This window comes from Pogoniulus pusillus, chromosome 9, assembly GCF_015220805.1.
Source record: "Pogoniulus pusillus isolate bPogPus1 chromosome 9, bPogPus1.pri, whole genome shotgun sequence".
NCBI classification, from domain to species: Eukaryota; Metazoa; Chordata; class Aves; order Piciformes; family Lybiidae; genus Pogoniulus; species Pogoniulus pusillus.
The window spans coordinates 29,743,750-29,768,883 of record NC_087272.1 but is presented as its reverse complement, the minus strand read 5'-3'; the positions used below and the strand labels follow the sequence as shown (position 1 = coordinate 29,768,883).

Below are 25,134 nucleotides of genomic sequence, written 5' to 3'. Positions count from 1 at the left end.
AAAGTTATGAAATGAAACAAGGAGATTTAAGCCTATCATATACAAAAAGTTTCTTCAGGACAAGTGTCCCTACCTTTCAACAAGCTCATTTGCTCCTTCCAAAAGGAATTTAACCTTTTCCTATGAGGCCATGTAACAAGAGTAGGGACCCGCTCAACATGCTGTAAGAATTGTGCTACCATCCATCTTCTCTTCGCCCAGTAGCTGACACTGCTTTTGCTCCTGCTTGCAGATGTAAAAGCCAGTGACAGATTGCAATGGAGAATCAGGGTTAGTTCAGTGCACCCTGCACTGTGACATCACTCAACTGTACATGACATGCTAGCTAGTCACACACACATTCCAGACCAGAACCCCTCTCTGCTCCACGTTAAGCTCTATCATCCTACAGGTTACTTTAGCTGTGGCTTCGTTCCACCTCTATCTCTAAGCTGCTAGTCTCAAACAATGCTCTCCAAGTGCTGCGTGCTCAGCTCCGTACCATTGTTTGTCAGCAGAGAAGTAAATGGCTTCCTCCTCCTCTTCAGTTCGATACAGAGCTGGGCAGCTTGACACCGAGAGGATGTCAGGGTCAGGGGAGTGCAAAGCATGCTGAGACTGAGGAGATGATGGCACCACATTGCGTCTGGAGCGGCACAAGCTACTGCTTCTGGCCAGAGTGCTGGGAGCTTTGACAATGGACCCTAGGCAAAGAGAAAGCAAACCAAAACCCTCCAGTGACATTGGTGTTAAAAGAAGCTGCCCTGGAGACTAAACAGCAGGTAACTGCCTAGGTTATTCTTCAACAGCTTGGACACTGAGGGGGCAGAAAGACTGGCACTACCTTGGACATCCTACAAGTAGGTGAAGATGCTGACCAAGATGCAAACACAGTAGTTCTGTGCCTGCCAAATTTGATCTGACCAGGTGCAAAGAACAAAGAGAAGAATTCTGCTGAAACTCCAAACCCTTTACAAAATAAAGAGAACAGTGGTGAAATGAGCATGCTACACAATGCCCTGGGTTCCACTGGTGTGCTGAGATGTGGGGAGGAAAGGATGTGTAGAAGGCTGGCAATGTAGGGACACACAAACAAACAGCCAGCTGAGAGACGCCGTAGGCATGGAAGAGCAATGTCACTTCTCTAACATGACTGGAAAGATGCAACTCAACCTCACCTTAACTCAAGAGTTTCCTAGGTGCTAACACTTCCCTTTTCCAGGCTATCCATGAATTTCCAGAAATGAAGCCACTAAGAATGTGGAGACAGCAATAGAAGCCCTGACCAGGAAAGCATCCAAGAGGAAGTGACAAACCAACATGTTCTGATCCAATTTCTCCTCCCACAGATGATTAGGCAGGAGCACTGATAAGGGAATGAACTGACAGGCCTGTTTTGAGCCTTCGGAGCTCTGAGCCAAACTAAACCTTACTGGTGGTTCACCAAAAAACACTCACTACCAGAAATTGTTACTGGAGTAGACAAGGATGTCAGCATTCCTTTTTCAGACGGCAGTTTAGCATCAGGTACATTCCAGTTTCCATTCCTGAAATGAAAGCTTGAGCAGCCTGATTCTGCTTCTGGTGCAGAGAATGCCACCCTTCACACAGCAGCAATTGCCTGCACCTCTGCCAACACTTGGACTTTGCTTCCTGCCAGGATGAACAGCTACACCTGGCACCTAACTCAAACTTTTGATGAATTCCCTACTGATCTGAAAAGCAGATGTTGGCACCTCAGAACTAAGCTTGTGTCATTACTAAAACACTCCTAAAAAAAAAAGACTGAACTGAGATAAAAGAATAAGAAATCCTACAGTAAATTTCCACTTTTTGCCCAGGTAAATCAGATGCCATCCTGCTCGCTGGTGTAAAACAGAACAAGAGCCAATCACCAGTGAATTTTGAGAAGCTACAAGTACTTTGGTTTCAGAACTGTCCTGTCTGAACACTGCATTTTCCTGAAGCCTTACGAGTGAGACAAGACACTCTTCTTCTGTCCTTCCCCCAAGCCATTGATTGCTTTCATCCTTCCATTTCTCATTTTTCTCTCAAGAACAGGATGAATTCAGCAGTTCCCAACCTACCAGAACTGCACTCCTAGTTTCAACAGGGGATCAAGTAGCATCTTTTTCCATTCCCACACGTTTCCAGGGTTTCTGACCAAGTGGGAAGTTTTTTTTAAGCTAGAAAATGAAGAAGCTCCTTTCCTCATGTGATTACAACAAATCAGGCTTTCATGCCTTACCAAAACTCAGAACAATACATTTCAAGTATATGTAATGTTTCTACAATTCAGCTAACTTTCATCAGCCAGCATCCATGAGCTAACCACCTCCAAATAATTTTTAAGAACCATAACTGCAAAAGAATACAGCAGAGTTTCACCTAAGTTTCAACTCTTACAAACTGTACAATCCTCCTCTCATTGTAATTCCTTTAAACCAAGAGCACTTTGCTCCCTGTCTTCAAGATCTGAATGAGTGACTAAAAAGATAAAACCCCTTAGTTTGAAGTCTTACATATCTAAGTGTTTTGTGTTTGGAAAGTGCTGATAGCAAATGGAGCTCTCTATTTTGAAACCAGAGCACAGGTTTCTCCATGCAGGCTTGGAAATTTAGGCATCCACCTTTTATTTGGCCATCCCATAAATTTGCTACTAAGGTTTACATCCAAGCCTTCATGGTGAGGACAACCAGAGAGGCAAGCATTCTTTACAAGCCATCAGAACTTGCAGTAAGTGGTGTGGCAAGGGGATTAATGAACTTTTTGGCGTGGCCTGTAGGAAAAAGGTTGGTACATGCAGAATTAAAACATGTCCAATGCACTCAAAATGAAGGCAAACAGGTGACCATTCTCCTTACGCTACTTTAAAACACACTTCTAATTTCTTCTGGGAATCCCAATCCTGGAAAACAAAGGTACAGGTGACAGAGTTCTCTTCCTTTCTCCTTCCTCAGCTTGGTATTTCTGGTTTGAATACTCATGTGGGAGTTCATTGTTTTGATTTGCCTCTGGAGCCCAGTTAACCACAGCTTCCATGGAACAGGCCCTTGTGCTGACGCAGTGAGTGGAGACACCAGGGTGGTCTTGATCCCTGGTGTGTATCTTCCGAGCAGAGCCTAAGCAAAGCTGAGTTTCCCTCACCCAGAATTTGGCTTCTCTGCCCCAAACAGCCCTGTATCCAAATGCAAACATACTGCCTGGAAGCTTCTCTTGGACAACAACAGAACTTTGCTCCAGCCACTAAAGGATGTTTGAGAAGCTATGTAGCACGCAGCCTCTCAAAGCATGGGATCTTCCCAGCAGCTCAAGGGACCCTAGGCCAACTCCATTTCTTCCATCAGGAAGAATAAATGTTCCAACAGAACTTCATCATTCATCACTATAAATTTTGGTCTAGGTGCCAAACCAAGCACAACAAGCAGACTTTCAAAACTTTAGCTGAATGCACCCCCAGCTCCCTCAGTGAAACAGAGTAAAGGCTCTTTAAGGCTTTCTTCACATTGTATTTATTGCAATCCCCATTTTTCAGTCCCAAAAGACACATGTGATATAATAAACAGAACATAGGTCCTTCTGACTCTGCCCCAATCTGAATGGATTCCAGCACTCCTTTCCCACCTGGTTTTACAATCCCACAACTTTTCCTTGTCCTTAAAAACTCACCACTTACCATGAAACTGTGAAACTATTGGAGGAGTATCTTCATCTAGGTCATCGACTCCCCCTGCAATGGGGTAAGGAGGAATGGAGACTCGAGGCATAACTACCCAGCTGTGGTCTGAGTAGAGTGAGGAGGTCAAGCTTGGTAGCCCAGAATTGTGGGCTATCTGAAAGCCACAGATCTTCTCAATCTGCTGCCAGCGATACAGGCGCTCTCGCAAACATGTTGTCAGCTCAGAGAGGGCTTTCCTGGAGGAAAAGTCAGATTACAAACACTGCTCTTCAGGGTAAAGCAAGGGAATGTCAGATTACAAACACTGCTCTTAATGCTAAAGCAATGGAAAGTCAGATTACAGACACTGCTCTTCATGGGAAAGCAAGGAAGAGACACATTACAGACACTGCTCTTAACTCTAAAGCAAACTCAAGTCAGATTACAGACACTGCTCTTCACACTAAAGCAAAGCAGCACAAATTCAGTCGTTAGGCCTTCCCAAATTTTTCAAGCTTTTCACTTAGAAGTGCAAAAAGGGCACCCCTCTCAACAAACCCCACTGTTCCAGGAATAAATCACAGAAAATACACATCCTGGTTAACTCTTACTTTGCTTCAAGGATTTTATGGTCCACTTCATCCAGGGAGGAGCTGTGTGCAACATGTAGTGTTCCAAAAACAGTGCTTCTCTTCTTTTTGATCTTTTCTGCCTGCAGAGCAAGACACAATGAAATGCAGAAAGCCAGGAATTAACACAGAGGACAGGAGTTTAGTAATACTGACAGGTAGCAAACAACTTGGAGGAGAAAAGCAATACCCAATTTATTTACTATTTCATATATCTAAGTGCAGGTCAGAAAAGCCTTGAACCAGCTTAAGAGGAAGACTGAGTACCTCATCTTTGGCGATGGCTAACTGCATTTCTGCATGCTGTCTTTTGATGTTGTAATATTGGACTTCAACTTCATGTGTCAGCTGAAGCCACTTCTGCAGAGCTTCAGGAACAGACCAATTGCTTCTTAGCTCAAACTCCTTCTCAGCCTTCTTTAGAGCCATGCGGACCTAGGGAGAAACGAGTGTCACCAAAAGAGTAACCATTTCAAATGCTGCTTCTGTTACATCTCTAAGCACCTTTACATTCCACAGCAGCATTCAGAGAACTTGAGAGAAGTCTGGTGTTTTTCCATTGATGCTAGGAAGACAGCTCTGCCACTTCTGAATTTCCATACACTTTATTACACTCAGATTTCTTTTTTTTTTTTTACTTTCCTATCTTATATAGTCCCTAACTTTAGGCTGAAATGTTTTGTAACAGGCCACTTTTATTCAGTAGAATAAATCCACACTATTGCTACTCAGAAGAGCGAGGCAAAGCTACTGCTATCTCTCACAGAGTAACAAGGCAGGAAAAAGAAAGCTTTTGTAGACATTTTGTTCCATGAAGCCATCAACTTGATGATAGGGTAATGTACAAATTGAGGTTGTTTTTATAGTTTCAGGATTATTTTGCAGAGAATCATTAGACAAACATCTTAGGCAATGAGACAATCAGCTTAGAATGCTTCTGTTCAGCATGAAGCATCAGAAAAATGCCGCTTTATACACTCCTGAGGATCCAATAAAACCAGGATGAATCTCAAGCCAACATTACAATGACAAACAGCTTGCAGATACCTGCACCAGCTCTTCCTCCGCATACTTGAGCCTGCTGAGCTCACACTCAGCTCCCTCCCTCAGCTCCCTCAGGCGATGAGCTTCCCGTTTTGCATCATTGATCTCATCCATCATCTTGCGCTCCAGATTTTGCTTCTCCACAGCAACGTTTCTATTCTCCTCTTGTGCCTTCTCAAGCCTTCACAATCAAGCACAAAACATAAGAAAATACACAGATTACTTGTTAGAAGTGACAGCCCTCAGGAGATGATGCGTCCAGCAAGAGGGCAAGAGGCAACAAGCACAAACCAAAAGACAAGAGGTTCCATCTGAACATCACGAAACGCTTTTTCACCATGGGGTGACTGGCACAGGTTGCCCAGGGAGGTGTGGTAAAGTCTCGATCCTTGGACATGGTCCTGGGCCAACCTGTTCTAGCTGATCCTGCTTGAGCAGGCCGGGCTGGACAAGATGACCTCCAGAAGTCCCTTCCAACCTCAACCATTCTGTGATAATAAAGACTGCAAAAGCTTCATCGACCAGCAGCGATTACAGCGCACAATGTGATGTCCACCTCAGACAAAAGATGCACACTTTTAGGTTAGCCTTCATTAAAGGTGTAGTGAGTTAAAAAATACAAGTCTTTGCAGACAACTGAGCTACAGGTGCACTAGAGAAGACTATAAGCTCTCAGAATGCTAAATCAGCAGTAGAATCAGTGCAGGTCTATGCAAATCTTAGGAGCTTTATGTTCTGTAGGGGTTCCAAAACCAGCTGTAAGTACATGAAGATAACAGTACAGTCTGTAGGAAAAAAAACCCAAACCTCTGTCCTCTATCTTCATCTCCAAGTTCATACTGCCTGCTCAAACACCTGGGAGCAATTTATACCCCTCAAAATGCCTCAGTGAAATCACAAATTTCATGCAAAATGCAGACAAACAAAGGCATCTTAATGCAAATCATTTTTGACTGTGTGTTTGTATTTAACCTCAAAACAAAAGGGCAATGTTAACTTTTTGTTGTTGTTGTTCTTTACCTTTCCTGCAAATCAAGGAGACTTTGCTCTGCTGTTTGGAGGCTTTCTAAGTCCTTCATCATTTTGGTGATGTGTTCTTTGGAGGTTCTGTTCTGTGTGTACGCAAACCAGCAGCCTCCAAAGCCAATCACTATAGACACTGTCAATATAAAATCTTTCATCCAGTTGTGAGGGGGACCTGTACAGAGAACAACATCATCAGGACACAGAAAACAAACTGTGGACTTCTCCCCTACAGAAACTGGTGCTAAACACAGTCCCAAGCTTGTTTATCTCAAATCTGTCAGAAGGATTCCAGTGCATTTTCCATACCACAGAAGCAGCTTTGCTCTAACGCCATCTACTTAATATACACCAAAACATTTTAGTTTGAGGAAAGCTCACTAAGTTTTGACAGTATGGAGCCTGTAACTTCATTTAAATGAGTGAATAGTTTCCTCAACACATCTTATCAGGCCAGATGGAACTTGAGCTCTGCTTAAGTTCTCTCCACTCTGTACCCCCTGGAAATGTCCTATGCTGAGTATAAAAAGCACTTGCACAAAATTAAATAGATGTAAGTAGCTAACAATGATACTGATGCACAGCAAATATTGGACTGTCCAAGCATCCCATCCCAGATTCACATCCACTTCTTTGTAAGGAAAACTTCGTTTCACAAAGAGGCAGCTAAAAGCTTCACAGGACAGTTTCTGCTGACATTAAAAGCGTGGTATCAACTACAAAGTGCCTTTCTTCTCCCTAAAACTCTTCAGCTCAGAGATCTCAGAGAAACTGAAATCAGCAAGGCCAGCTCTTCACTGTTCTGCAACCTGACCAAGCAGCTCTGGCCTCCTAGTTGAGGAGCAACCCACCCACACAGCAACACCACAGAGCTGGAACTGAGCACGAGCATGCAGACCACTGGTGTGGGACAAGGAGTGCCTTCACAGGCCAAAATCGGTCAGATCTGGAGCTGCTGCACTCCCTTTAGTTGCATTTAAACCAAGCCTGCACCAAAGGCACTGAGTACTGGGTTTGCACCCCCAGCTCCTTTTCTCTTCCTTGGGGAAAGCCATCCTCCTCTTACTTCAGCAGCCCAGCTTACACTGCCCAAGTTGACTAGTAAGTGACTGTCATGTGAGATGTTAGTGTCATTTAAACAGCCACAAACATTGAAATGCCACTTCACATGACAAGGTGGGGTCATGTCAGAATTTCTACAGCAGCTTACACTGAGAATTGAACCCTTGTCCTGATCCCAGCACCTTGATTAGCTTTTTGAATTCACAGCCCAGTTCTACAGAGCACATCCACAAAACGAACTGTCTTGCTACAGCATCAATCACTGAAAATATCCTCTGCTGAATTCCCACAAATGAGAGATACAACAAAAGCTCCGTCGGGTTACTAACGTGTGAGGGGCCCAAACAGCACAACATCCAAGGCTTTCAGCTGAAGCTTCTGCCTGTGGCTCCGGTCGATTATTTTCAGGTGAGAGATCATGAAAGCATGTTCATTGACTGCTATCCTGTTAATGAGGAGACAAAGGGTTACCTTTTCTACATGCTATGTTCAAACTGGAAAGGAATACATCAACAGCACTTCCCATAGTTAAGCTAAGCAGCTGGAGTGAGACACAGAACACGAGGGCAGTAAATAAAGTATTGGCACTTGGCAAAGAAAGAACATCAAATCATCTTCCTGGTCTTTTTTTTCTGGAACAACCATGGAATCAATCCAGGTAATGGTGTATTTGTAGAGCTGTGACACTAAAATACATGCAAATGTAATGGTTATGCTCAAGAAAAGGGCTTCTGCAGGCAGTCTGTGGTGTGTACCTACTCAATGGATTGGATGCTGTTCAAAAGGAAGATCGTTACCATACAGAATTGTGTGATGATCAACAAGAGCTTAAACTGCAAGAAAGCAAGCTAAGAGAAAAGGACTGGCAAAAAGCATTTCCAAGTATTTTGACAGAAAAAGGAGGCAAGAAAGAAAGCTAAGAGAAAAGGAGTGGCAAGAAGCACTTCTATGTATTTTGGCAGAGCAAAGAGGGTTATCTTTTCTTCCAGTCAACCACATCGTGGTGGACTTTAGGTGCACACAGCTGTTCCCACATGCAGACTAAAACATTAAACTAGGGGTCTAGGTTGGGATTTTTTTTTTCCCCACTAATTGAAACTAATCCAGAAGAAGGGTTCACCTGGGAAGTGTTGTTCCATTGACATTGCTGTCTCTAAAGTTCTTCTCATATTGGGGCAGTTCAACGAACTCTGACAGCCACTGAAGAGTGTCCTCTTGAGTCCAGTTATGAACTGAAAGAAAAAGGCAGTTTAATTACCTGTAATTTTTGTAACAATAGTAAGGCACACAGAGAAGCAGCAGAAAACCAGGTTACAGTGAGCAAGAGTATTTAGTCAAACATAGCCGTAGAAAAATCAGCTCTAAGATTCACCAAGGTGATTCTGGCATTGTCCTTTTCTCCTGGTATCTCTCAGGAAACCTGCAAACAAACAAGTATGGAACCAACAGAAACATCTCTTTATTAAAAATTCCATGGAATAATTTAGCATGTTGCTTTAAAGTCAGGATGGTATCTTGTGACTTATTTGCTTCAAATGATCTCAGCCACAAGCCTTTTGTCTTTGCTGTTCCTGCAAAACTCAGCAGAGGCCAGCAGGTGCTGGAGCCATCTAAGGCAAGGTCCCAAGATCAATCCCAGGATGGTGGCTTAACTTGTTTGCAAAACAATCTTCTTAGAGCTTCATGCCTGCTCCCACAGAATGGGAGCAGAAGAGAGGAGACTGAAAGAAAATATTTAAAGGCAGCAGAAAGTTAACAGGCAAACGCTGAAATCTCAAACGTACCTCCATCAGCTGTATTGTATCCAGTATTGCTACAGTATTTTCCATGTTACTCATTATTAAATGGAATAGGTGATTATAAGAGGGGCTTCACACCCTCTGCAGTCAACAAGTCAGTGTTCATGCTGCCTGGGACACTCATTCTAAGGTACTTCCTTAGTTTCCTCTGCACATAAAGCCATTAGAAGCAGACAGAGTAAGGGCCAGGTACTCCCCTCAAATATTCCGAGAGTTACTCACACTGCTCACTACAGCCAAGAAAGATGGACCAAAGAGACAAACACCAAACACATCAGGTACTTCTGGTATTACTGCAGCCTAACCTTCTGAAGAGCTGCTCCCCCAAGTTAGATGACCAATTGCAGGAAGATCCCTTTCTCTGATAATCGAGTTGCAATGCTTGCACTGAACAAGACCTTTGGTGACTAAGAAGCATTTACAGAGTATTTGAAGAGATGAGGCTAAACTCCACTGTTTAAAACACAGGTGTTTCCTGCACGGCAAGCACTTACCCAAGGCATTATCTCGGACTGCACTTTGATGACTTCTCACATTCTCAGAATTGAACCAACAGGACGTTCCTACTTTCACTCTCTTTTTGGTACCACTTTTAGCTGTTTGACTAATACCAATCTCTTAGATCTCTGTAAGGTCACTATCAGTACAACCCCTTCTGAACGGGGTCGGGAAGAAAAGTGAAGCATTTTTCCCCTGACAACTCTAACATTCCAGACATCTAAAGAGGAAATTGACAGCAGCTGGACTAAACAGTGATTAATCGGGTTTACACACACCTAGGAACAGCAGTACCAGAGTCAGAACATGCTTCCAAGAGATCATTCATTTACTACTCTAAACTACTTGGAGGGAAAACTGCTGAATTGGTGTCTATTTCAAAAGCCACCAGCACTTCCAGCTCTTCTGCTTTACCCACCTTCAGACGTTTTCCAGCGTCTCCAGAGATCCTCAATGGTGATGTGTTTGTCTTCTCTGTGCAGATGACTGTGCTTGTTAGAGGCATCCTTGTACTGCATATCTTCCCTCAGAAACTGCAGAAAAGGGAAAACATCAGCTGAAATGCTAAACACTAAAACAACAACTTCTAAATAGAACCTACATGGAAAGCACGCAGAGAACCTTTATGATCTCTTCCCCATGCAAGCCCCACAATTCCTGGAGACTGACCACATCAAAACCTCAGCAAGCAAATTAAATACCCTTAAAGGATTTGATTTTTCACCATCATTCAACCCTAGAGATGCTGAAGGTGCAGCTGCTAGCACTCCAGGTTTAACAATACCATCGCTGTGGCCCAGATTCACCCAGATTACAAGAATGCACCATGCAGGTTTTCAGACGTATGCAGCATTACATTTAACCACCTTCACCTCCTTGGAGACAAGACCAGGTAAGACTTGAAAACATGCCCGTCCTTTCTGGATGAGTAACACCTGGATCCTGCTATACCAGTTAAATGCTTGAGGGATGAGAGAAAGGTGTTGGCTAAAGATTATTAAAGTCTTTTGATTAGACAACAAAAATTTGACTTGTATTTCATCAAATTAAAACACAGAAGGCATCTTAAGGCCAATTTTTCCTTGCTAATGACTCTTCAGTGGTTCCACTCCAAGCACAGAAGCATGACACAAGGCTGTTTCACTCTCAGTAATTAGCAGAAAGCCCGTGTCACACCTTGCCTTTCAGTCAACAAGACAAGAAGGAAGCTCTGCAGTCACATCTTGCCTTTATCAGTCTTTCACAAGCCACTACCCACAGGTTATCCAAATGCATACAACACAAACAGCATGGAACATTAAAACCCATTTTTATTTCATACAGGCCTAGAGAAGTTGGAATTCTGGTTAGCAAACATCTCCCATGGATAGTGGAAACCTCCCTTAGGAATGTCCCTAAAAGCACAGCACAAGCAGTCTTTGTGGGTGGAGACCAGAAAGCTAGCATGAAAGCCAAGTGCTCTTCCACAGCAGATTGCTTACTCACTGCAGCTCCTGAAGGATAAAGCTGCTCAAGCAAAAACAACTACAGATAGTCACAACCGCTAACTTAAAACTCAGCTTTGGATGTGGCTGCTCATATCATCACCATAAGGAAAGTCAAGGGATGCACTGCAGAAGACCTCCCTTATTAGAACACAACAAGCCAAGGAGGACTAACTGCTGCAGCTGTATCTAGATACTGCAGAACTTCTGCTGCACATTGCACAGTCCAGTCTGCTGCACAGTCCAGCTGAAACCCACCAAACCACCATGGACCTCGTAAACTCCACAGATAACAAAATGTGCAGCCAAAGGCAGATTATCTTACTTGTTTCCACTCTAATAAAGTCTAAACTGAAGGAACCAAACAAGAAGAGAAACAAAACCTATCTCACTTCCTAATGTCTCTAAGCCTTTCCAAGTTGAAGTGCAGCCTCTGAACATCAGGCATGGACATTTGTTTTAAAAATAACCATTGCAGACTGATGGGAGTTTGCAAAGAATGGAATGTAGAGCGTGGACACAAGGAGGACATGGAGCTGTTGGAGGAGGTCCAGAGGAGGGCACAAAAATGATCTGAGGGCTAGAACATCTCCTCTATGAAAACAGACAGAGAGCTTGGCTTGTTCACACTGGAGAACAGAAGGCCCCAGGGAGACCCACAAGCCTTCCAGGATCTGAAGGGGGCTGGAGAGAGATGGAAACGGACTTTTGACAAAAGCACAGATGAGGAGTGATAGTTTCAAACTCAAGGAAGCTGGATTGAGATGAGACATGAGGAGGAAATTCTTCCCCATGAGGGTGGTGAGACACTGAAAAGGTTGTCCAAGGAGACTGTGGAGGCCCCCTCCCTGGAGGTGTTCAAGGCCAAGTGGAATGAGGCCGTGAACAACGTTGTCAGGTAGGTGTCTCTTGCCCATGGCAGGGAGATGGAACTAGATGATCGTGAAGGTCTTTTCCAACCTGAACCATTCTAGGGTTTTTTGATGGTTCTACATATAAAGTATCACAGCATCACAGTATCATCAGGGTTGGAAGAGACCTCACAGATCATCAAGTCCAACCCTTTACCACAGAGCTCAAGGCTAGACCATGGCACCAAGTGCCACGTCCAACCTTGCCTTGAAGTGCCCCAGGGACGGCGACTCCACCACCTCCCCAGGCAGCCCATTCCAGTGTCCAAAGGTTTCAGTACATTTTGTATCTTCTCAGCTCAAACTCATACCTCAGGTGAGTTTTGCTCACAGGAAAAAACTTGCTTTTTTCTAACTCTAGTTGTCAACAAAGGTTTTTAGGTTTTTAAATACTGTAGGATAAGGACACTTGAGCAGTTACAGGTTCTGCCAAGGAAGATCTGATATGCTGTTAGCAGGAATACATGCAGGGCTGGGAACAAAGATGAGGATGCCAACTGCTACAGAGGAAAAGCCGTAAGGTGCTCCATCATCTCACTCCAAAGCACTAAGAAAGCATTCTGATTTTGGAAATGGGATGGACACAGCTTATCCTGGCAGCCAGAGAAGCAATGCAAACAGCACCTCATGGAACTAGATGATCTTCAAAGTCCCTTCCAACCCAAACCACCCTCTCTCTGCATCTACGAAAACTTGCAGTTCCTTGTCGTTGTGCTGCAGAACCCGCAGAGGGAGCAAGAGTTAAGGCAACCATCCACCTTTTCAGCATGCTGCTGAACTCCACCTCCTGTAGAATAAGACTCTGCGTGTGTATGTAAAATTTAATCACGAATAGAAGAAACAAATCACAGGTTCAAGCACAGGATTTCCCAAGAGAAGAGGGTGGCAGACTTCTCTTCCTCAGAGAGGTCCTCTGATACCAGAGGGTCACAACACTAAAATTACAACTGGGAGAGCTAGAAAGGGGTCATTGAGTTCTAAAGAGAGAACACATTTGCTAATGAAAAAAAATAGAACATCACCAAACATCTTTCATTTGTTTAAAAGACCTTCGTTTCAAAACTGGCCTTCTATGGAAGTTCTCCTTTAAGAATGAGAATTGTGTCCTATCTTGAAGAAACTCTTAAACACAGAACAACTCTGGTTAAGTGAGAGGATTTTTTTTTTGTTCCTTGTCATGGCAGCTAATCTCTCTTCTGTTGCCCTGGTCATTAAGTATACAAAGAAAAGGTTAGAAAAATAACTCTAAATAGGGAGGTTAAAAGAATAAGCTCCAACAGAAAATATCTAAGGATTATCTTGGCCAACATAATTAAGAGAGAAAGAAGGCCTTTTAAAGACTACAAAGCTGAAACCAAGAAGGCAGCAGATAAGATACTCAAAAACTACATGAAACAAACAAAAACATACAGTAATTTGTCAAATGAGTTACTTCAAAAACAAGCAGAGAACAAAAAAACCACCACACCTAGACTGAAAACTGCACTTTTGATCCCCAAAGTATCATGAACTGTGCCTCTACAAAGAAATACTGGAACAGGTTGCCCAGAGATGAGATTGAGGCCAAATCACTGGATGTGTTCAAGGTCAACTTGCTTCTAGTTGGAGATACCCCTGCTGACTGCAAGAGTGTTGGACAAGATGCCCTTTGAGGGTCCCTTCTAACCCAATGCATTCTCTGATTCTGTGTCTCACACCTCTAAATCCAAGGTTCTGCAGGGTAATAGCTGGAGGGGAAACGTTCTCCTTCATGGAGGGGACAGGAAATTATGGAGCCCTGGCAACGACCTCTAAGGTCAAGTGTGTCAAAACCTTCTTTTTACTAAGCCTTTAGTACCCTAACATCTGCTAAAATCCAGCCAACTCACAACCAAAAGCCTGAAACAAGCACCACAACCACCACAAAACCACACAAACATACAAACAAAAGCCAAGCAAAAAAAATCCAATCCTTCACAAAGAGGAATGAAGATGCTCTAAATGGAGAGAGAGCACTTGGTGACTAACAGCACTTGCAGCACCACAAAAAGTTGAAATATAAAAGCTGCAAGAAATTCCTGCTCCCTGAAAGAAAAATGAACAATGGCATCCTTTAGCAGTTGAAAAATCAAGTACAGCTCCCTGCCTGCAGGAAGTGCTCCCATGCTGTGTTTATATCCATGTTTACATTCTGCTCTGGCTGAGGGTTCAAGTTTATGATTTCCAGTTTCATCAACTTAAAATAGCCCCTTTAACTGACAAGTTTACTTCAGGAGCAATTAGTAACATCTTCTGGCTAAGGAATCCTGGCTTCCTTGAGCATCTAGTCCTTAAACAGTGCTATGCCTTCAGAAGAGAATCTGCACCAGTTTTCCTGTAATCCCACCTCCAGGCACAGCATGGTCAGAAAGCCTTTGGTACATCCTCTCCTGCAGTGTCACACTTGGTGAGTCAGGACAGCAACTGCACTTTTAAGAGACAACACACTATAGTTAGTGATGGCTTCAAACCAGAAAATGGATTGGGATGACACATGAGGAAGAAACTCTTCCCTGAAAGGGTGGGAAGACACTGCAACATGCTGCCCACAGAAGCTACAAGCATGGCAGTGTTCAAAGGCAGGTTGGATGAGACCTTGAGCAAGCTGATCTAGTACGATCATGGCAGTAGCCCGTGGCAGGGGGTTGGAACTGGATGACCCTGAAGGTCTCTACCAACCCAAACCAGTTTGGATTCTATGATTCCAGAAGCATTAAGTTATCACTGAAACAAAATAACAAGAGAAGTTGGCCAAAGTGAAACTGCCAGGTAGGACAATGTTCACAGATGCCTGCTCTATAGAAACAGCTTCTAAAGGTTCCATGGTAAAATCAGGAACGTGTGCAAGCCTAATACAAATATTACTGGAAGAATGTAGGCTGTGGCCAAAGTGTTACAGGTCTACCTTAACTAAGCCACAAACTGTACTGCAAAAGGATTACTGCAGCTGAAAACTGTATCTATTGTATAGCAAAGTCCACTTTGCAACCTCTTCACAGCCAGGACAGAAATCTCAGGGGGACATTTCCCTGTGGCAGGTCTGAATGCTTGCAGTGCTACAGAAACAGGAGCAGACAGCTCATTATTAGATTAAGTAGCTCCAAGGAGGCAAGGCATGAGGTGGATCTGATCCAAATCACCTTGGAGCATGTTCCCATGCAACCATGGCCACGATCACAAAGGCTGCCTCTCCAAAGGGCTGCTCTGCACCGGTACAGCTGTATATGGCTTTGAGCTGGAACAGGGGAGATTTAGACTGAAGATCAGGAAGAAATTCTTTACAGTAAGGGAGGTGAGACACTGGAAAAGTTACCCAGGGAGGCTGTGGATGCCCACTCCCTGGAGGTGTTCAAGGTCACACTGCATGAGGCCTAGAGCAACCTGGTCTGGTGGGAGGTGTCCCTGCCCATGGTGGGAGGGTTGGAAACAGATACCTTTAAAGTCCCTTTCAACCCAAATCATTCTATGATTCATGTTTTCAGATATGACCTGGCTCCTTCCTACTCTACTCTGAAAACACAGGCTCTGTGGACTGTTAGAGCTACTTGCAGAACTTCAAGAGGCTAAAAGACACTGTGCCTAGGGACAAATACACTAGCAGATGAATGATAAAACTCGGGGGGGGGAACAACAAACCCTACAACCAAACAAAAACACATCCAAAAAACCACCACCAGCCACAACAAAACCAAAACACACACCAAAAACCCAAATAAATAAACAAAACAGAAAGAAAAACAAACAACACATATGTACTAGATCTACAATAAAGTAAGAGAATTAAACCAATTCAATAGCTTTGGTGGGGGGAAATGGTCGCTGAGTTGGTCAGGAAGCTCAAAGCACTCATTTGAAAGGTCAGTGTTGGTAGCAGGTTCTTGCCCAGCTGGATGTAAAACAGGCTCAGAAGCCATCCCAGTTTCATGCAAAGCAGTGAAAATGTTCCCAGTTTGTGCCTCACTGCAGCAGGTCTCTCCTGCCCAGGCAGAGGAGACTGAGTTGCAGACCATTTTATACAAAGGTGAGCACCAGCTCAAGGATCTTTATTACATAAATCAAAAGGATGTAACCAGAATGCCAAGGTAACTTTAAAAAGAGTATTCACTGTCTTGCTGAGTGTGCATTTGCAGACATCAGCACGAAGAAGGAACTCTGTGTATAGCAGAACCTCTCCCAGCTGAAACTTTAACACCTGGGGTAGGTTCCTGAAATTTAGCAGTCCCAAGAGGCAGTAAACAAAGAGATCAGCCTTTTCAACTACACCATCTACTATCTTTTAACATCTGTTCCACACATTGCTGTACTTCCCCTTCACTCAAAACCTTCTGCTAACTCTTGTACTTCAAGACATACACACCCCAAAGGAAGATAAATCTCTGTGCCTACATTTGTTTTTGTTAAGCCACGGAAGGGCTGTTCACTTAGAGCCATCCCAAGTTCAATATTCAGTCCCAAAAATGTTTTTTTTTCACTTTCTGCTTCTGATATTCAAAATGCACACACTGAAAATGGGAGTTCCACACCACCTTGTTGGATTCACTTCCTCGGAATTTCCTGTCATGGATTTTCTTGCCGTCTTGCCCAAAGCATTTAGCACTTCCTGCTGTCCAGAACTAATTACTGAAATAATCATCATCACAGAATTGTTTCAGTTGGAAAAGACCTCTAAGGTCGATTCCAACCATCAGATGATGCAGGCATCACCTCTCCCCCTCCTTCCCCTCAATTCAATCCAAAAAACACTCAGTAGATGATGTCAGCAAACACCAGATTTGCCAAAAAACAACCTGTAAGCCATCTCCTCCTCCTATTTTCACCCTTATCTGGAATTTCAGGAATAAACACCTTCAGTGTGATGGTGCAAACAGATCTAAACCTCAGCTGCCCAGTTCCAGCAGTATTATGGACCTTGCAGAAGGAGCTGCTCCTCCCAGGTGGCTTCTTAGAACCATAGAATCAACCAGGTTGGAAGAGACCTCCAAGATCATCCAGTCCAACCTAGCACCCAGCCCTAGCCAGTCAACTAGACCGTGGCACCGAGTGCCTCAGCCAGTCTCTTCTTGAACACCTCCAGGGATGGTGCCTCCACCACCTCCCTGGGCAGCCCATTCCAATGCCAATCACTCTCTCTGGGAAGAGCTTCCTCCTAACATCCAGCCTAGACCTCCCCTGGCACAACTTGAGACTGTGTCCCCTTGTTCTGTTGCTGATTGCCTGGGAGAAGAGTCCAACTCCCACCTGGCTACAGCCTCCCTTCAGGTAGTTGTAGACAGCAATGCAGTCGCTTCTGAGCCTCCTCTTCTGCAGGCTGCACACCCCCAGCTCCCTTGACCTCCTCTCTCCACGTTTTTATTCTCCAGGAGTGCTAAGATGTCTCTACTCTAAAACTAGTAAATCTTATTTCACTCACTTTTATTTTTTTAGATATCTTACAAAATTAAAAAACCAAAAAGGCCCACCAGCTCCTCTCTGCACAAACTGCACAGCCAGCTTCCACTCCAGCACCATTTCACACTGAGAAGTTACCACATTATTTCCCCAGATTCCCCTAACAAGTTTGTAAAATAGCCTGTGCTGCAAAGATGCCAGCACCACTTTATTGCTAAAAGAATGGAAGCATAACGAAACGAGAATATGACCAACAAATTAATTACATGATAAACACAAGTGCTAAGAGCATGAACTGGACAAGGAGCAATGGATGTAAGTTGCAGCACAAGAGGTTCCACCTCAATATGAGATAGAACTTCTTTAAGGGTCACAGAGCACTGGAACAGGCTCCCCAGAGAAGTTGTGGAGTCTCCTTCTCTGGAGATTTTCAAGGCCCATCTGGATGTGTTTCTCTGTGACCTAAGCTAGATAGTATGGTCCTGCTCTGGCAGGGGGATTGGACTTGATGATCTCCTGATCATAGAATCACAGGATATCAGGGTTTGGAAGGGACTCAAGGAGATCATCGAGTCCTGACATCCTGTGATCCTGTGAACTGGTTCTCCTTTACTGTAGCCCTCTTAATCACCATTTCAGGAGGGTTTGCTGAACTCACCCCAATTGGATCAGCTGCTTATTTTTAACTGCGTTGTTTACACTGGAGCCGCATCTTCACCATTCTTATTTCCTCCTGGATTCTTCCCCTGACTTCGTTCCTTTTTTCAGACTCCCAAACATCACAGAGTACTCTCTCAAGACAGGACGCTTGTTCCACCTGCCCCGGATTATTTGCAATTTGGATGCAAATATGCCCTGGCGCCCTCCACAAACAGCTTTCCTGAGCTTATCCTTTTAGAAATGGTCACTTCAAAGGAAGCTCTTGGACTGTCAAGCATCCTGCTCCTGTTAAGCTCACTGGAGCCCAAATGCTGTTCTCTCCATGAAACCATGCTAGCTGCTTTTTCTGCTTTGGTCACCGTGCAGGAGACAATCATGCTCTCTGTTAGAGGCCACTAAAGCTCGATTCTTCTTGACCCTTGCCTCCAGACAACAGTCGAAGTTAAGACACTTCTGCCTGTCGCCTCTGAGGTTCTACCTGCTTTGATCACACTGTTAAAAGCCACTCCCTGTTTTGTGCTCTCAGTACTGCAATCCCTTCATCTCCCCAGCGTTTTTTGTCATTTCTGATTTTTGGTGGCTGCAGCGGGGTGGGAGGAGAATCTCAGAATTGCTTTGGTTGGAGAAGATCTCTAAAGATCATCGAGTCCAACCTTCCCTGGAGTGAGGTTTTTTTGTTAAATAATTCTGCAACTGCATTAATTTAAAAAAAATAGAAAGAGAAAAAGAGTAAGATCTGTACTCACAGCTGTAAATTGGTGTCATTAGCTGGATGTGACACTAGACACACAGGTACTAATATTTAAAACCCGACAACTTCTATTTCCACAGCACTGTTCCTTAGGGAAATGGACTGATGAAGGATCTAGAGAGAGTGCCTCTCAGGAAACAGTAAAAAACTATGGAAATAGTGAGCACAGGCTATGTCTTACTGCTTCTGTCTCTTCAGGTCCTGCACACATGGTGCAGCAGATGCTTCCTGAGGCAGACAACCTCCCACCACACCACGGAAACCATCCTGAGCTAAAGGTTCTCCTTCCAGTGACCCCTTTAAAGCCAACCCCTTTGAGTCAGCTTAAACTGCCATGTTCTGTGTGTTAATAATAAAGTGAAAAATCGTTCTTCTGTATGTTAATAACAAAGTGACAGTAGCAGAACATAGACTGGGTAGAAAAAAAAAATCACATCAGCTTGCCCTGACAGTAAGCAGTGTCTTTTCCCACATCCTTCCTTTTTCCTCCTCTGTGTTCTACCATGCTCTCTGTTTTTCATACTGTGAGAGCCTACTTCACAGCAATTAGTAACTACAGAGTAAAGCATATTCCAAATTATAAACACAAATTTATTATCTAACCCTTTTATGTTCTTGTTATGCTTGTACTGAAGTACATCATTCTACACTGAAAATTCAGGGCAAGTGCTACAATTATGTGAAACTTGACTGCAAACGCGAGTAGTTCTGACAAAAAGCTCCTTCCCTCCCTCCTCCTACCCCCAGTATTTTGTAATTAGAATTAGTAAAGCATCTTCTAGTACATTTAAAAGTTCAAGTTTTTCCATTTTTATAAATCTCTGTCTTGGTTTAAGAGCTGAACCCAAGACAAACTCTTAAGTTTTACCATTTAACCTTGGCTGGCAGACCAAAAATAAGATCAAAAACCTATCTAACCAGCCCAGGCTCAGACCAGAGCCCCTCTACCCTCCTTAGAGGACTCCCACCAAATCCCTCATGTGTTTCCATGAGTAATGAATCTCATGCTAAAAATTTAGATCAAGTTTCCCCACATCAGATTCCTCAAGGTCAAAGATAAGCTTCTTTCCAGTCCACACAAGGGAGATTCAAAAGGCTTGCAGTGTCACACAATTGGGGAGGGGGGGGAGGGGGGCAGAAGGAAAGAAAAGTTTCTTGTAGCAGTTCAGACTCTTTTCTATCCTAGGGAAGCTCTCTACAGAATTATTTTGTGTGAGATAATTTCACAGAGGAAAATCAAACTGCAAGACAAAATATGGCATGAGGAACATCAGGAAAAATAACAGCATGTAGATGAAGTATCTGTAACTGCTGCTGGGAGTTCTCAGATGGATTAGCAAATTAAGAGAGTTAAAATAAATAAAGCTACATCTTTAGCTCTTGTTACCTTCCCCTCTCAAAATAACTTATTTACAAGAACTTTCTTTCTTGGTGTAACTAATCACTTGGAATTTGTTCCATGGCTCCAGTGGTGGTTAATCAGCAGAAATTTACTGGTCTTTGCCACCTTTTTCTGCCAATCATCACACTCAATGTGCTGCTCTCCCAGGAGTGAACTGCAGATCAGCTTTACTTCTAGGAAAGCCTTTTTTACTTAATCGGCCATCATCACTCACTGTGACAGAACAAAACAAACCCCTGGGTTTGAAAAAGCATGGATTAGGATATGTTTAGTGCATATTCAGAGCTACTGCCATCAGATGACAATAGAACTCTGCTACTGGAAGCCAGCTGTGAACGTTGTAGTAAGGATGCAGTAAGAGATCATTCCTTGGATTTGCAATTAAATTGTGTTTCTCATTAATTTCAGGTTTGATTTTCCTGTCTTGGAAGAAAGCACTCCCTGGAAATCCATATTCATCAGTGTTTTGTATGGAAACTACAGGCAGGGAAAAAAAGGGTTTTTTTGGGGTTATGATCAAATATTTATTCCATTATTAAAAATGAGTTGGCAGAGAAAAGGGACATGTTTCTGTCAGGTACTCTGAACTCAGTAATGGTTTGTACATACATTTTACTCATTCCTCATTACGCAGCTATAACAAACTGTTCTAATTTCAATTCCTCTAGCAGCCTTCCAGAGCAGTTGCTGTTGCTTGGATTTATCTCAACACCGCTCTGGGACAGGAAGAAACTTAAGGTCAGATATAAAGAGAGTCTAGTGAAAATCAGGGCAGATCTTTGGGACACTAATAAAAACTTTCCCATGTATAGAAATGTCAGGGTTTGTTTCTTGGTGGGTTTGGTTAGTTATTATTTTGGGGGAGATTTTTGGTGGTTTGTTTTTGGTTGTGTTTTGGGGATTGGTGTTTCGGTTTCGTTGTGGGTTTTTTTGTTTGGGTTTTTGAGAGGAGTGAGACAACTTTGTTGGGGGCATTTTTTGTTGCTGTTTTTTGCTGGGTTTTGGTTTGCTTTACATACTTATTTCCTTAACTTCCACATAGAACAAATGCAGCACAAGCCAGGACAATCACTCCCTGCTGAGATGCTCCTCAGGAAGCCCACACCAGTGTTTCAGTTTGCAGACTGGACCTTGCCTATCACAGACATCAATGACCGGAACCAGACATTCTGTGACGACAGAGCTGAACTATTTCCAGTTCCTCAACTGCTTGGCCACAACACTCCCCTCAAGCACAAGGTAGGTTTTTTCCCTCCAAAGTTTAAAAAGGTCCATGATCTCACTCTGGGCCAATCTCTTTCTTGTCCTGTATTCCTTCAGAAAATTCGTAACAGTCAGACAAGGGCCACTGCTTGCACAGCCACAGAGAAAAATAAGTAGCATCATATTAAACTTTACAATTAAAAAAATAACTCATTCATGGAGAACAATCTTCCCTGAGATGTCACCAAAAAGGGAAGAAAAATCAGGGCTAGATCACTCTCCTACTCACCTTGAGCGAGAATGGGCTTCAAAACCTCATGGCAATATCCTCATTTTTAGGGGACAGAGGACAAGGGAGCAACTTTGCTCTCCTTCTTAGAATCACAGAACTCTTTTGGTTGGAAAAGACCTCTAAGATCATTAAGTCCAACCATCAACTCAAGACCACCATGACCATATAAATCCATGACCCAAAGTGCCACATCCATGCATCTTTGACACCTGACAGACAGCAAACGTGGCAAGAACCAATGATGTTATGTGGACATTTTCATCCCTAATCAGCAATTCTGAGAATCCTGGTGGAAAAGTTAAGCAAGCACAAGGGCAAGTCCTTTGCCATGACCACCAGGAGCCCACCTAGCCAGTTCATCCAAGCACAACCACAAACAACTCCAGGCAGGTCTTAATAACCTTCCCTACCTCAAGGACTTCATCTAACACTGGCATACAGGAGGAAACACTTGCTATTTGCCCATGAAATGTTAGCAAAGCCACCCAAGAAAGCTTTCTATTCTGGAGCAGGTACTGTCTTGCACCATCAAGTGCCTGGAACAGCTCTAAGGCAAACAGGAAAGCCCAAGAATGCCTTCAGCAAGGAAGCCTTAGAACAAAGAAGCTAAAAAGGTGGCGGATCACATCAGCTGGGGGTCGGTCACCTCCCTGCCAGCTAAACCAACACCATTTCCTTGACTCTTATGTTAATCACAAAAAGAGCAGTTTAAACACAAAATTGCACAAAAATTCCCATCAGAATGGAGCAGTGGGCAACAGCAGTCCATTTTGGACAATTCTAGAAATTACTTACCTGCCACACCTGGCTGTGGGAAGGGCTGGAGTAAGGAAAACAGCAATGGCTACTGAAGCACTAGAGCAGCAATATAAAAGAGGAGGAAAAGAGACAGGCCTCACGCATGGACAAGTAAAAGTTTCTCTTCCTACCTCATCACTTTCATCTACTTCAATTCCACCATCTTTGTCATCATCCATTTGCTTGTGGATCATGCGGAGAGCTTCCAGACTGAACCGGTCCTCCTCAGTGAAGCACGGTGGGCTGAGGGAGCTGCAGGGATCTAAAGTGGAGGGGAAACAAAACAAAACACAAAAGCGGGAATATCAGCTCCTGTAACTCCAGGATATAAAGCTAACATGCAAGAGAAAGGGCTCCCATTTCTGTATGTGTACTTGCATTCCACACAGCCACCAGATCTTAGATCTCAAATTTAGTTGTAAAATAATAAATCCTATTTAAAAAGTGGATGGGGGGGAGGGGGAGTGTGTGTGGAATGAAGTCTCTTTTGGTTTTGTTATCCAGGAAAGAAAATCAAAGAATAGGCTGGAATAGTTTGACTCTTGGCGTTCTTTCTAGCATCCACCCCTAGTAACATATCACTGCAACATCAAATAAAAGCACTGCACTTTTAAAGCTCCTTTCTGAAAGCCTAGGCAAAACAGGCAGCAGTGGAGCAAAGGGATTGTCACATCCTACAATCGCAGCTTCAACCACAGACAGGAAAGGTATGGCAGCCACACTGAAGATCGAATTAGGCAGTGCTACTGAATGCAGAAGGTTGAGGAAGGAAAGCAAGCACACGGTGCAAGAAAGCTCAGCCAGTGATAATGGATGGTATCTCAGTCCAGTCTGCTTTGATAGAGACAGCACAGTCACTGCGGACAGGATCTGAGGTCACAACAGCACGTTTGCATTTGTATTCATTGCTGAAGGCTCACGATTGGTGTGCATCCCGAAGCCCTGCCTCACCACCACAGACTGTGCACCTCTCTTCATTCCCTTCTTCAAGGTACGTGCCAAATACTCAAAAACTCTGCCCTGCATGACGATCAACCAGCAGTGAAGACTGGACTTTTAGAGACCCTGACATTAATCAGCGCCTGATTTCATTAACTCTGGTGTACCGACACCGTCAGAGAACAGAAGGTGGAGAAGGTCATGTAGTTGAAGGTGTCTCTGCTGACTCCAGGGACCTGTGAGGGTCCCTTCCAAACTCACTGCAATCTGCAAATCTGTGCAAATGTTGTCAAAGTTCAGCTTTCCTAAGACAGTGAATTCCCACCATCGCAGCCACTGTAAAAAGGCACTGACCAGTCCCAGAAACTGAACTCCACTTCCATCATGTCAACGCAAATACAAACTGAGGCATCAGATGAGTGATTTTTGCTCCTTATAATCAAAGGACTCATTCATCTTTTATATTTCCAACAGAATTTACTAAAGGCTAATTTATCTAATTGACAAAACAGAAGCATATACAGAAATTAGACTCAAAGAAGTGCATAGGAGCAAGAGTTTGCAACAATAAAAACAACTGGCTGAGTATTCTGAGACCAACTGAGTTGGTAGGATTCTGTTGTTCTTTCTATTCCACATTTAAAAAGAATGGCTGCTGATAGGACCTGAGGTTTTTTTGCCTGGCAATGAAAAAACATTGGTCTCGGTGTGGGGGTTAAAGGACTTCTTCTCTCTTTAACACAGAGCTTGGCGCAGAGCTTTCCCTTGCCATAGTAATTGATCATCTCAAAGTGATTATAACCACTTACAAGTTAATCACCTACAAGTGCTAATAATTTAAATGCAATAGCCATGAACAGAGTACAACACTACTTAAACAGTCATATATTAAAAGAACCATCTTTGTACTGCAAGAGGGGATTTGTGTTCTAAGTTGGAAGCAAGCACAATTGTCAGAACAGATAAAGAGGTCCTTCAAACACTTCCAACTTGTATAATTTTTACTTAGTTCCATTCTTACACAGAAGAAAAAGTCAGATAAAGAGTGCTCACAGCTTGCAAGCACTCACTCGGACGTTTTTTCCATTCTGCTCACTGAAAGCCCAGCTTTTCAAACCAAAAAGCCTTTCTCTGAGAACATTATCGCTTTCTTTATAAGAGGAGGTATTTACCTTAAATACCTTTTTTTTGGGGTAGATAACTGGACTAAATACCATTTCAGCTATGGCTCCTCTTGAGAGAAGCAAACATTGTGCTTTAAATGTCCCATGTGCTGGCTGCAAGAACACTTGATCTCTCTCTTGAGGTGATGGAGTACCAATTGCTCATTTTGGGACTGAGAGACAGGAGGCAAGACCACTCCTCAGATCTAACACCACTTAACCCACTCTGCACAGAATGCAGATCTACCTCCTAGTTTATTTTCAACTGGTAAGGTCTGGCACAACCAGACTGCCAGTACTTGCCATCCCCTTCTTCAGAGAGCAATTTCTAAACAAAAATAAATTACAAAGCCATAGTCTAAGGAGTAAGCGCAAAGCATCTCACAAGCATACCTGTGAAGGGCTAGCAACCCAAAACCTTCATCTGCAGCTC

The 25,134-nt window shown here is 43.4% G+C and overlaps 1 protein-coding gene across 4 annotated transcripts in view; it reads right to left on the bottom strand.

Moving 5' to 3' along the window:
- The window catches only part of STIM2 (stromal interaction molecule 2), a 75,641-nt gene that overhangs the window by 9,452 nt on the left and 41,055 nt on the right, over positions 1–25,134 (bottom strand). For 2 of the 4 annotated variants that reach the window (XM_064149105.1, XM_064149108.1), the window contains exons 2-11: positions 22,731–22,861; positions 10,111–10,225; positions 8,516–8,627; positions 7,725–7,840; positions 6,331–6,508; positions 5,314–5,491; positions 4,534–4,701; positions 4,249–4,349; positions 3,656–3,894; positions 482–683 (exon numbers count right to left, since the gene is read on the bottom strand). In XM_064149105.1, the coding sequence (XP_064005175.1) occupies positions 482–683; positions 3,656–3,894; positions 4,249–4,349; positions 4,534–4,701; positions 5,314–5,491; positions 6,331–6,508; positions 7,725–7,840; positions 8,516–8,627; positions 10,111–10,225; positions 22,731–22,861 (1,540 nt within the window). Of the gene's footprint in view, positions 1–73; positions 226–481; positions 684–3,655; positions 3,895–4,248; positions 4,350–4,533; positions 4,702–5,313; positions 5,492–6,330; positions 6,509–7,724; positions 7,841–8,515; positions 8,628–10,110; positions 10,226–22,730; positions 22,862–25,134 lie in introns of all 4 variants that reach the window. The other 2 variants (XM_064149106.1, XM_064149107.1) reach the window with 2 other exon arrangements.